The 13,229-nt window shown below is 37.5% G+C and overlaps 1 protein-coding gene and 1 pseudogene across 6 annotated transcripts in view; one reads left to right on the forward strand and one right to left on the reverse strand.

Moving 5' to 3' along the window:
• Zcchc11 (zinc finger, CCHC domain containing 11) overlaps nucleotides 1–5,636 on the forward strand; it is a gene marked incomplete at its 5' end in the record, with an annotated part of 124,257 nt that extends 118,621 nt beyond the window's left edge. For 3 of the 6 annotated variants that reach the window (XM_005398575.2, XM_005398576.2, XM_005398577.2), the window contains 2 exon segments: nucleotides 3,169–3,327; nucleotides 5,003–5,636. In XM_005398575.2, coding sequence (XP_005398632.1) covers nucleotides 3,169–3,327; nucleotides 5,003–5,091 — 248 coding nt within the window. In that variant the 3' untranslated portion in view covers nucleotides 5,092–5,636. 6 annotated transcript variants of the gene reach the window in all.
• Nucleotides 5,637–7,268: 1,632 nt separating this feature from the next.
• On the reverse strand, nucleotides 7,269–10,480 carry LOC102026511 (annotated as a pseudogene).
• Nucleotides 10,481–13,229: the final 2,749 nt, after the last annotated feature.

Raw genomic sequence — 13,229 nt, forward strand, 5'->3', positions numbered from 1 at the left:
GAGACAGGGTCTTGCTGTGTAGTTCATGCTGACCTTGAACTCATTATCTAGCCCAGGCTGGCCTTAAACTTGCAGCAGTTGTCTTGCCTTAGCCTCCCAAGTGCTATGTATGTAGTTTCTATGTCTCATAAATGTCCTTCAATTTATAAAGTCTCCTGTTTTTCCCCATATGAAGTATTGGTTGAAGAAACTAGAATTTCTCACATTCTGGAGTTGGCTAGTATTATCTTTTCCATATAATTTAACTCAGAGACTTCATTAGCACCAGTAGATTTTTTGGGGAGGATGCAAGAGTACCTCTTGGTTGATCTTGTATATTTTCTGATCCCTCACTTTAGAAGGAATCTGGTTGTTCCTATTTTAGTGATTCAAGATTGATCTGTGAGTTAGGGGATGTCCGCTTCTTCTATCCATTATAAAGTTCATTAATTTTTACTTAATGTTCTTAGTTGCCATTGATAATTGTTGCCATTATCTATTATTTCACTAGGACTTGGTAAAATGATGATTTTGTATTTGTTCTTTATGACTTGTCTATTAAGAACTTTTCTTTTATTAACCTCTTTATTACCCTAAAATGTAATTTGTATAGGAAATGAAGGCCAAAAATTGCTCTCCCTTTATCAGTTTTCAAGGAATTTTAGGGATAATTTTTTTTACATTACCACAATAGCGACTGACTTATATAACCATGAAAATGTATATATAAAAACGTAGTGTTTTGCCCTTGATATATTAACTAAGTTTTTAATATTTCAACCTTGACCCCTGCCTGCTACTAGTAGATCTGTTTCAGTGATAAGGTGTTAAGAAAACATCCCCCAAATGTACCTTACTCTTACCCCAGATTGTTTATCTGAGTGGTTCCACCTGGAATATCATCTCTGTTACTTCAGATGTCTACTGTCACACTTTTTCTTCCTTGCCCCAAAGCTTGATTCACACACCCTGTTTTTTAAATTGTCATTTTCTTCAAGAGTCTATAACTCTTACTGATCCTATCCTTCAAATGTATTGAGTATGCTTTGTCTCCTTGTTTCCTTTAAATCTGTATCTTAGCACTTTTGTTACCAAGGTTGAAATTGTTTACTTTTCTGCATAGCACATTGGACTGAACTTCATAGAAGCTAAGAATTGTGTTTTATCTGTCACTTTCTCGTAGCTAATTTAGTGCCCAGTATATGGTAGATACATTTTTCATGTTACATATTATTAGTGTATGGTAAACTATTAATACTTATTGTATGGGTACACAGCTCAGAATTAATATTAAAGCTGAAATTACCACTGTATTAAAAATGGAAGGACTGGCGAGGCATGGTGACACATGCCTGCAATCCCAGTGCTCTGGGAGGCTGAGGCAAGGAGACACAATTGTGAGCCCAGCCTTGTCAACTTATTGACTCAGTTGAGACTCTCACAAAATCAAAAAGAGCTAGGAATGTAGCTCAGTACAAAGGTCCTAGACTAATCCCTAGTTTTTTTTTAAAAAAGGGACTAGGCAAGAATTTATTAAAACAATAATTATGGTTTTAGTTTATTTTTATTTTTTGTTTATACTAAATTTCCTCCATTTTCATTAGTATTTCTAATGAGATTATATTACTTGTACTATGAAAATTGGTTGTAAAAATGGGCAAGATGGGTTGGACTGTATCCTTACAAAATATCCTTTTATGTTAGAATGTCATTTCTCAATTGGTCATAACTTAAATCTGCACACCCAGCTCATTTATTTTGTAAAGCCTGAGCTCTTTTGTTTTGCCCCTTAGTTGTAATATGGCTGTGTGAACTTACAGTGATCAGGCTCTTTATCTTCCTGGATGCCCCTGAGAAGACTGGCTTGTCAGAATGAAGCCAATAGGGGTTTACTCTATTTCTTCCTCCCTGCTCTTTGTAATTGCATACCTCCTAGTTTGAGTTCCTGCTAGAAAGATAGTGAATAAGGGCATAGTCTTTCAGTTCATTTCTTAGCACACTGTGATCTTGAATGAGAAAATCCACCAGAAACAAGCCAGAAGATTCGGTAGGTAATTTGCTTTGAAAAGAATGTTACCTGCATCATAGATGTATCTTAGAAAGGGAAGGAGATAGAGACAAGAGAGAGAGAGGAGAGGGAAGGGGAGAGAGGGAGAAGAAGAGGTTGACTTTTTGGGGGTAGAGTTTGAATCCCTATCTGTGTGCCAGAACTTGTATAAGTCACTTTTTTATTTCTTATAACAGCCTGAGGTCAAAATGGAACTTTTAAAATTTTCAGAACTGTGGTTTGAACTAAAACATGTTTGGTCCCAAATTTTAACTATTCTGAGCTCAAGCTGTCAACCATTACACTTCAGTGCCTCAAGTTTCTGATAGAATCTCCCTTCTGGCCCAAGATGTAATTGATTGTGGGATAATTGTTTCAAGGATAATATATAAATTACTTAGCATATGGTGTGTTGTTTCTTTCAGTATATCCATCTGCCTGTGTAGCCTTTTCTCTTACCACTTTATCTTACCCCTGATTATCTAAGTGGTTTTCCCTGCTTAGAATATCATCTCCATTATTTCAGCTGTCCCCTCTCTACTTTTTCTGTCTTACTGTTTCGTAGTTCCCAAACTTGGTGAACTTTCCTGCATTTAGGCTTTTGTACATGCTGTTCCTTCTGTCTAACATACCTGCTCTGTGGCGTGTTTGGCCTATCTTGTTCTTTAAAATCTTGCTTAGACAGTTATCTTCAGAAAACTTTCTCTGACCTTTATAACCTGGATTAGCTCTCTCTTCAGAACACATTTTGCCTATCTGGTATAGCGTATGCCTCTTTTTTTGAATAAGCAAATAATGCTTGATTCTGTGTGTGTGTGTGTGTGTGTGTGTGTGTGTGTTATGATGCTTGATTCTTTAAAACTGGTTTTTGAGGGGCTGGGGATTTAGTTAGGGGCTGGGGATTTAGCTCAGTGGCACAGCGCTTGCCTGGCAAGCATGAGGTTGTGAGTTCAATTCCCGGTACCAGAAAAAAACCAAAAAAAAAAAAAAAAAAAAAAAAAAACCTGGTTTTTGTTATTTGGATTTAGCATATAGTTCATAGCCAGTGGTATGTAGTTAGTATATTTTTGTGGAGCAAAGAAATATTTGAATGAGCAGACTAATATATTAAAATATGTTTTTCTTTTTTGCTTGAAATGCAGAGCCAGGCTTTCGAGGACTCAATCCTCCAATTCCTTGGGAACATGCACCACGTCCCCATTTCCCCCTTGTCCCAGCTTCGTGGCCTTATGGTTTGCATCAAAACTTCATGCATCAGGGAAACACGAGATTTCAGCCCAACAAACCTTTCTATACTCAAGGTACTGTTGCTTACAAATTAGTTAACAGGTTGGGTGGGTTTTATTTGGGAACAAGGTGCCTCAGTGAAGGCCAGATTCTGGGAATGAAAATTCATCAATTCAAGTAAACATTTATTGAGAGCATATTAGATGCTGCTTCTTCAAGCAAGAGTGAAGTAAAATCTCCATACTTAAGGCACATTTTATTAAGAAAGCAATGTATGTGAAGTAGACAAGAATATGAGTTTAATGGAAGTAACATTGCCCTAGTAGAACAAACAGGATTTGGCTATCACACAAGATTTTGAACTAGATCTTGAAATTGATGCAGGAATTTTTTTTTTTGCCCTAGAAACTAGAAGGAAGGAAGAGTATTCCTATATGTGAAAAGCCACTGAGTTTTAGCCTGATCTAATGAAAAAGAAGAGAAAGTCATGACTAGAGGGTTGAAGTATATGAGAAAGATGTATAAATGAGAAAGCTAGCAATGGTAGCTTTCTCATGTAGCTGAGACCATGTTTTGAAGGAGTTTGGACTCAGTTTAGTAAGCAGAAAGGATATGATAGAACTTTTTCAGTCAAGTAGAGGCATGGTCAGATTTGTTTAGTAGAAGTAGGAATTAAATGAAATTAGCATTTATTGTATTCTGCTAGTGCTATAGTACCAGTAATGGCTTTGATTTGGGTAATGAATACTCCAAACTGTGAATTTCAAGGAACTAGGAACACTTTTTCTAACCTACTTGCCTTAAGATTATCTGTTCCAATAGGTGATGTCAGAGTGGGCTTTAGTTTGTTCAGGAATTTAACAGTGGAGTCAGTCACTATAGATCAATTAGGAGTGTAAGATACTAAAGGCACACACTTGGGAAATTTTTTTTTACATTAGATTTTCTTGGTACATTTTAGATATACATAACAGTCTTATTTATCATAGAGAATTTGTACCTGTATATGATAAAACTTCTTTTTCCCCCCTCATTCCCCTACTCTCTCTTCAACCCCTAGGGAAATGTTGACTGAATGAAATGATAACTCTAAGAGGAGGACCCTCAGACTTGATACAGTCAGGTGTTCTTAAACTGTGTACTCTTGAGTATCTCTGTATTACAGAATGGCAGAACCTGACTATGATTGAGTTCCCTTGAGCAAAGGTCTAGGGCTTCTAGATTCTGTTAGCACTTGTGCAACTTCTTTTAGGCGAGGAAAGTCTGAAAATCTTCCATGGAACCGGGTGTGGTGGCGCACGCCTGTAATCCCAGCACGTGGGAGGCTGAGGCAGGAGGATTGTTGTGAGTTCATGGCCAGCCTGGACTACACAGTTCAGACTCAGCCTGAACTACATAGCGAGACCCTGTCTCAAAAAACAAAAACAAAAAAAATTCTCCCATGGAAAGTATCTTCCCATGATCTCTCCTTTATCTGTCTCCTCTCCTTTTTTTCACTATTCACATTTTTCATCTCTTCCTCTCCAAATGTTTGGACATGCTTTATCTCCTCCTGTTATATAAATAGAAAATAAGAGAACTAGCTACAAGTTAATTCTAAAGGGCTGTCAGATAAATAGGCACAAGCCTCTCAGTTTCCTGTCTGTGTTATATCCAACAGACAGATGTGCCGCCCGTCGGTGTAGAGAGCGTTGTCCCCACCCACCAAGAGGAAACGTGTCGGAGTAATGCGAGTCCATTTTCTTTCAGCTGGTCTACCGATCCACAGCAACCAGCCAATCCTGCTGTCTCAAGGGTATCCGTACCTCAATGTCAGTTACATTCAGCAGAAAAAGTGACATTTAATGGAAAGCAAAACAAATCAGGTCTTGATTTAAAATTTTAACATGTTTAGATAGCTTATTTAAATTCTAAGACTGTTTTTAAACACTGTATTATTTGTATATAAATATGAAGTATAGTTTTTACTAGTATCACTAAATCGAGTGATACAAATTTCATCTATTTTATTACCCTATTTTTAAGGGAATTTTATGTTTTGTTTAACCTTGATGAATTGTATAAAGAGAGAATTTAAAAATTACATTCTTTATTTTCTATTAGCTGTATTCATACTTTGGTTGCTTCAGACTTTATATATATTGTTCTTAAGAATTAGGAAAGAATTTCATGTGTTTTAAATTTGTCACTTCTATTCTTTACAGAACCTTGTAGTGCCAAAAACTTTTTAAAAAGTAAAAAAATAAAATGCGACAACATGAAGATTCAAAAATTTTTTTTACATACTTGTATATTGAACATACTCAAATGTGAACAGAAAGTTGCTTTTGCCTGTATTTGCAGTTCTATTTTAAGTTAATAAATCTTTTTTACAAGAGTCAAATTTGGTTAATTCATCTGGTTTAGATGATGAAAATGTAGTCATTTATCGATTTTACTTTCAGTGAATGTAAATTAGACTTTTCCAGATTCAAGGATCTTTTCATGTCATATATTTTATTGGATTTTCACAACCATAATGAAGTTGATAGGTGCAGATGCCATCTCCATTTTATCATTGAAAATGAAAATTGCAGGGTAAAGCAAAAAAATGAAGTCCAGAGGTAACACATTTACATGTTTGAATGTGAATCAGGAAGGATCTTGTGAAGAAGTTTCTTAAACTTGGAGACTAACATGAGCAGTTAGAGTAGTGGCAAGACAATTTTTATTTATTAAGGTACCAGGATGTGTTAGACTGTCGGCTTTGAGGCCTGTGCTGCCACCTGGAAAGCACACTTACCAGGATGGTAATTGTTTACTAATAATGCTTAAGGTTGGTGACTAGAGTTACGATTATGTTCAGGCATGGTGGCACATGCCTGTAAGCTCTGCATGCCAGAAGCCAAAGCCAGAAGATTGTGAGTTGGAGGCCAGCCGGGGCTACATATTGAGATGCTGTCTCAAAAAAACAAACAACTAACAAAAAACCCTGCTTAGGGATGGGAATATGTTTTAAGCGATGTATCATTGGGTGATTTCATTACCATGCAGACATCATCAATGTACTTAAATAAACCTAGACGTTATAGGTCAGTCACTGAACATCTTGATGCAGTCCAGACATGCAGTAAAAGGCAGGTGTGTGAAGTTGCTGCCAGGGAAACACAACATTCTCTTCTACAGTAAACTTGTTTTTTTGTAAGTGAAACACTAACAATAAAGTATGTACTGTACAAAATGTGTGTTACATACATCTGGTAGCATGCTAGAGTTGTTTATACCAGCATCACCATGTCATGCCATCTACTACTTCATTAGATAAGATGAATTTTTCAGCTCCATTATTTATGGGATCATGAAGTTGGTTGTTGATAGAACCATTGTTAAGAAGTGCATGACTAGGCTGGGGATTTAGCTCAGTGGCAAAAGCGCCTGCCTGGCAAGCACAAGGTGGTGAGTTCGGTTCCTGGTACCGGAGAAGTGTATGACTTTGGAATTCACTCCGGAGTTGTTGGTGCAAATATGCTTTAGATGTTTTGGTACTATACAGTAAGTGAGGTAATTTCTCTTAATCTTTTAATTAGATTGCTGGGGATTTTAGGCCACATGATGCTATAGATCCATTTGGAAACACACAGACTAGGTAAAAATGTGTTTTAAGGACAGTGCATTATCTTTATTCTGATTACACGTTACTTAAATGGGAGACTCTCTAGGCCCTGCCATGTTTTCCAGCACAAAGAATATTTGAAATATTCTACAAAACCCAGGCAGGTTTGAGCATATTCTTGTCATATGTGCAACCCTGGGTTAAGATCAGGAATGTTAGTCTGGCGTGGTGGTGCACACCTGTAATCCCAGCACTCCGGAGGCTGAAGCAGGAGGATCTTGGTGAGTTCGAGACCAGCCTGGGCTACATAGCAAGACCCTGTCTCAAAAAGACTAAAAAAAAAAAAAAAAATCAGGAATGTTTACTGGTTATTTTTTTTTAACATTTTTCAAAGTTTAACGAGAAATTAAAAAACAATACAAATAAAAGTTCACATTCTTTAATGTGGTACAAAAAAAGTATGAATAGAAGCAAAAGTAAACATCACATTTGTTGGTGAAGGCATCACTATCTAGTTCTTCATCTTTATTATTCAAACAGTAAGAAGGTTATATAAATTTAGGAATTGGGAAAAAGATAAAACGAAAAAAAAACTTTTCTACTGTGTTTATTCTTCTATACTGTTTATAGCTGTGCTCACAGAGGCAGCTTCTTTTACAAGTGTCCTCTTTGCAGGAATTCAGTTATATATAAAATTGAACCTGCTCAGTAGCTGAGAAAGACTGGAAATGATGGATCCATACCCTGGTGCACTCATACAGCTCAGTGGTACAGCTGCCAGCTTGAAACTTGTAGGAACTGCAAACAAGGCTTTCTCTTGAAGATGAACCAGAAACAACTTCGTATGTTCCTTATGCTTTGTAATATGTGCAGGAATATATGGATACTGAGGAGGCTCAAAATGTGGCTTCCACCAGTTACCATTGCAGTCATCAGTGACCCAGTCTTGGAGTACTCCATCCTGGCGACCCATCATTTCCGTCATTAAGCATTTTAGTTCTTCAACTTTTTCTTCTGGGTTAAATTTACCACTAGGTAATTTGAAGAAAGTTGTTCCCAGCTGTAGGAGTAACACGGGGAAGCTGGTGCTCATGTACAATCAGAACCCCTTCTACAGTCCTCATTCCAATTTTATCAAATTCTTCCTTCAGGTACTGAAATCGGGCTGCAACAGAGCTGACCGTTTCATAGAGGGGCTTTACTGTACCAAAAGTGTAGTCAGAAGGAGGGTACCGGTTGATAGTGCGCTCCAAGATGAGGGGTTAGTGTCCTCGTTGCTGAACAGGTTGACTCCCCGTGGCCAGCCTGTCTGCGAGCCACTGGGAGACATGCTGGTGAGCTCTGGCCCTGGGAGTGAGCAGAAAGCTGGAGGCAGGGGTTGCCCATTGAGGCAGCGGTTATCTGCATGCTACTCAGCAGCTGCAGCCTGCCATTAAAAAAAAACGTAAGAGGACTACTGTTTTTCATATTAAAACTTCAGTAGATGTCAGAATCTTAGTGCTCAAGTCAGCTCATTTGTTTTGTTAATGAGATACCTGGCCCAAATATGCTTTTGTGTTAAAATAAGACTTTGAGCATTCAAGATTGTCTTTAAATTATGTTCAGTATTAATGTTCAAATATTTTATCTCCTTCTAAGTGTTGGAAAGTAGGTGATAAGGTGTATAGGGGTGTTTTACAGTTCTCCATACTTCTGAATGTATTCGAAATTTTTCAAGAAAAACAAAAGAAAACCTGTAGTAACAAAGTGTTCCCTACTCAGCCTTCCCTCTTGAATTCAGTCCACCACAGGCAAAAAAGATCTTAACCCATTTATGCTGAAGGGTGCAACTGTTTGAATTTTTGCATGAACTTCGTGTATGTTACCTAGAAAAATAACAGAACAAAAATTTGATAATTTCTTTTTTTTTTTTTGGTACTGAGAATCAAACTCGGGACCTTGTGCTTGGCAGGCAGGCACTTGTGCCACTGAGCTATATCCTCAGCTTTTTTTTTTTTTTAGTAATTTTTTTTGAGAACGAATTTGAAGAGAAAAAATTTATTATACTGTTATGTGCTGTTCCATAGGTGGAACATTATGCCAAGCATGGTGGTGCACAGCTGTAATCCCAGCACAGAGAAGGCTGAGGCAGTAGGATCACAGTGAGTTCAAGGCCAGTGTGGGCTACATAGTGAGTCCAAGGCCAGCCTGAACTGTAGTGAGACCCTGTCTGAAAAAACTAAAACAAAAAAATGTAATATGAAGTATAAAAGGATTAATGGGTAATCTGGTGATCAGTAACCGGGGTTCTGCTTTATGATGGTGTTATATATACTAATTTTCAACATCTCATTTGCTCTTCCTTCCATACATACCAGTTTTAAATAACTGGGAAAACCTCCCAGGTTCAAAAACAGAATTATCTTAGTTTTTTAAGTTTACAAAGTTGACTAGAAGTTTGGATACATTATAAAGCAAATGAAAAGATTTTCTTTTTTGTTATACAGGGGTTTTAAACCCTCCAGAGCCTTTGAATAGAGCTGCATCCCTACCCTTTTTAAATTCTGAGATGGGGTCTCACATAAGTCACTAAGGTGATACCTGCCTGGATGAAATTATCTTACCCGGAAAAATCCTTAAGATCATGTTTTTAAAAATATTTTATATGTTTGATGTGGCTAAGATTATTAAAAAATATACTAGGTAAACTATGTAATTTATTCCTTTCAGGTGGGTTTTGATTTTTTTTTTTTCCCACTGCATTGTTCCTATATACAGTGGGATATAGCTACTTGTGTGTTTATGCTGTTAGGGAGAATTCCTAAAAATGGTGTTTTTATTTGGTAAAAAACTGAGTATACCCTTGGTACATCCTGCCAAACTGCCCTCCAGAAAAGTGGTTACCAGTTTGTAATTATAACACTTTTAAAAAGGTTTAAATTCCTAAGTAACTTTTCCTTGGTAAAAAAGTTTTGAAGAACAAAAGGCATTGTATAAGTACCAAGCGTCAAAATCACTTAAAAGCTTATTAGAAATAAGTACTATTCAGAACAGAAACATATATACACAGTTTGGCGGGTGGGTAATGGGGTTGAACAAAGAAGGGGGCCTTTTCACTGAGTAATATCCCCAAGTCCTTTTAAAATTTTGAGACAGGGTGTTGCCAAGTTGCCCAGGCTGGGCTTAAACTTTTGATCTGTCTGCCTCAGCCTCCAAGAGTAATACCTCTGCTTCACAAGAAGTTGTACAAAATTGGGCTCATGTGGTATATTTAAGAAATAAAGTAAGTTAATTTTATCTGAATTTAAGAAAATAGGAATTGAAATATTTGACATAAATTTTTTCCCAAGACAGTCTAAGATTCCTCCTAAAAATATGGTCAGTTAAGGGAAACACTAAAAAGGCTGGTGGTTTTTTTCTTGTTTCATGTTTTAATTAGCCTGTATTTGGGTCCTGCTATGAAAGATGAATCTAGCGTACTTGATTTTTCTTGTTTTTTTCTCTGTAATGGTGTTCACATTTAATTTGCACCTTGTTACATTTATTCAAAGTTTCTAAAGTGTTTCTTTTTACTAGCTGTTGTGTTCCTAAGTCCCTAATTTGATTCACCTTGTTTGGCTAACCTTTATTGTCACAAATCGTGCCCCCGCCCTCATGACTGCATACTTTTTAAAAAGACATATTATTCCCTTTATAAAGACAATTTTGGCAGAATGTAAAATTCCTGAGTTTTTCTGAATTTTGGAGCTTTTTGTTTTTACTGCCTTCCACTAGCTCATTATAAAATCTGAAACCACCGATCTCATTTTGCTTTTCCCTGCCTCAGTTCTCATATAATGTATTTCGGTTCATCAGAATTATTTGAGATTGCTCAATTCCTATGGTTTCTGAGCTTTAGTTCTATGCCCCCACCCCCATTTTTTTCCTCTCAATACTGGGGATCAAACCCAAGAATGCTCTTCCATTGAGCTACGTCTCATCTTTAAAATTTCCCCCAGCTAGTTTTCTCGGCCCTGAACTCAAGATCCTTTTGCCTCAGCTGTGTGCTGGGATTACAGGAATGTGCCACTATGCCTGGCAGTTTCATGGTTTTGTTTTTTTGTTTGTTTTTGTCTTTCTGAGACACGGTTCAGGCTATCCTCGAACTTGCAAAGATCCTCCTGACTCACCTCCTGAGTGCTGGGATTACAGGTGAATGCCACCATGCCCGGCTAGTTGTGTTTTTAGTCTTAAACTGTTGCCAGGCTAGGTTTGAATTCCTGACTCAAAGGATCCTGCCTCATGCCTCCCCAGTGCTGGGACTACTGGTGTACACCACCACTCCCAGTGGCCCAGTTACTCTGTTCTAACTAAAGAACAGGGCCACTCTGCTTTCTGCTATTCATTGGTCATGATGCCTTTAGTATTCTTCCTCCCCCTCATTATGTAGCTGGCCTGAAACTGGGGAATTCAGGCTGTTTACAAATTTGTGACGATCCTCGTCTCAGCCTTCTGAGTGCTGGGGTTACACAGGTGTGTTCTACCATGCCTGGCTTTTTTAGTTCATTACCATGCCCACATGTGCTTTGAATTTTGTTTGAGGTAGTTTATCTGTTTTTTTCTTTGTGGGTTTGTTTTTACTTTATTATTTTAATGAATTTTTATTTTAACAACATACTGATGACTTGGTTGGTGCATGGGTCATTTAGCCAAAGACATTTCCTTCCATTTACACCACCTTAATAAAGAAGTGCTAGGAGTCTATGACAGACTTGAGCAGAGATGCTTACATTTAATTTTAAAAGTCTCAAAGGGTATCGTAAGTCATAATAGCACCAAGGAGTAACTTTTATTAATCCAAGTATTAAATGATTCACTGAAGAATATGAAAACTCAAGTAATATTTAAAAATGGCTTTAATGTTGCTACAAAAGTTCTTTAGTTCAGTAACAAGCAATAGAAATGTTTACCCTATGACCAGATATGACGCCCCTAGAAAAGCTGGATCTTGTAAGGCTGTAGGTCTCTGCAGCTGCTTCTGGGGCTACAGTTGTAGGAAGTTATTTAATCATTTCCCTCTTGTTAAGAGGAAACAAAGTACAGGTAAAAGCAACTTTTCTGGGAAATATCCTAATACTTTTATCAGTGCCCATAGGGACTTTTAAAAGTTTTTACATTGCTTTTGAGTACTTAGACCCTAGGCTTCTGTGATCAACTCTAGCCTAATTCCCTCATCTTTGTGAGTAGTTCATTCCAGTCTCAATAGGTGACTTCTACTTGTCACCAGTGCTGGTGATGCCTGTATGATGGCACTACTGTATGTTCTCCTAGTCTATCTCCACATACTCCCTGGGCAGTATCATCAGCATCTTCCACAACTGCTGAAACATTATCAACCCTGGCCTAGATCGCTATGCTTAATTAACTCTAGTCACTCTATTTCCAAGCATCTGGGATTTACCTAGCTATCCATTATTGCTGCCTTAAAAGAAATTTTAAAGTGGATACATCTTTTCATTACCACTATGTCCCTTGTTCCCTGCCCCTCTAAAAGCTGTCTTCCTACTGTACTATATTTTCTTTGCAACTAGCTCTACTGTCCAGCAATTTGGGCCAAAACCATGAATAGTATTGATACTTTGCAGTCCATTAAAATTGGGTTTTTTGAGACAGAGTTTTGCTGTGTAGGTAAAGCTGGTCTTGAACTTACTATGTAGCCTAGGCTGGTCTCGAACTTACAGCAATCCTCCTGCCTCAGCCTCCCAAGTGCTGGGATTACATGCACGCGTGACAACACCTAGCCCTCCATTAAACTTTTTTGTCCTTCTGTCTTACTGCTACTGACTAGCCGTGGGTAATGTCAGTACTTACAGGCTGAGCAGCTGTGGCTTTCAAGGCTTGTAGAGAAAAATAAATGGTGTTATACAAGAATGCACTGTAAAAGGGGGGTATTAAGTGCTACTGTCTGTTGAAACTGGTGGATGAAACTGGATTAAATAATCCAGAGGACCAGCCAGTTTTCATGTTTATTACTACTTTCTATTGTTGGAAAAAAGACAGAAATTACTATGTTATACTGGTTTGATCTTTGATAAATAGCAGCACAAATCCAAGGATTCTTAAAGTAGTTCTAATCATGGGGCAAATCAAAAAGTAAAACTAGAGAAGAGTGTCAAATGGGTGTTTCAGGTTTAATAACAAAAAGGCAATCGTCATTAATATGGTCTCATCTTTTCTCACTCACATCCCCAATTCCCAGATCCTTTCTACACTCATAAGTCTGAATATATTTGTAGTTGATTGGGTCAAAAACTGACCTTAAGAAACATCCTTCAAAGATGTTTGCAGCTGAAAAAGCGATACAAAACTCAGCACCTCTTCCATTTAAAAAAAAAAAAAAAAAACCTGGAGAAGAAAACACTAAAA

Source organism: Chinchilla lanigera, unplaced genomic scaffold (genome assembly GCF_000276665.1).
Source record: "Chinchilla lanigera isolate Chin_1 unplaced genomic scaffold, ChiLan1.0 scaffold00063, whole genome shotgun sequence".
NCBI classification, from domain to species: domain Eukaryota; kingdom Metazoa; phylum Chordata; class Mammalia; order Rodentia; family Chinchillidae; genus Chinchilla; species Chinchilla lanigera.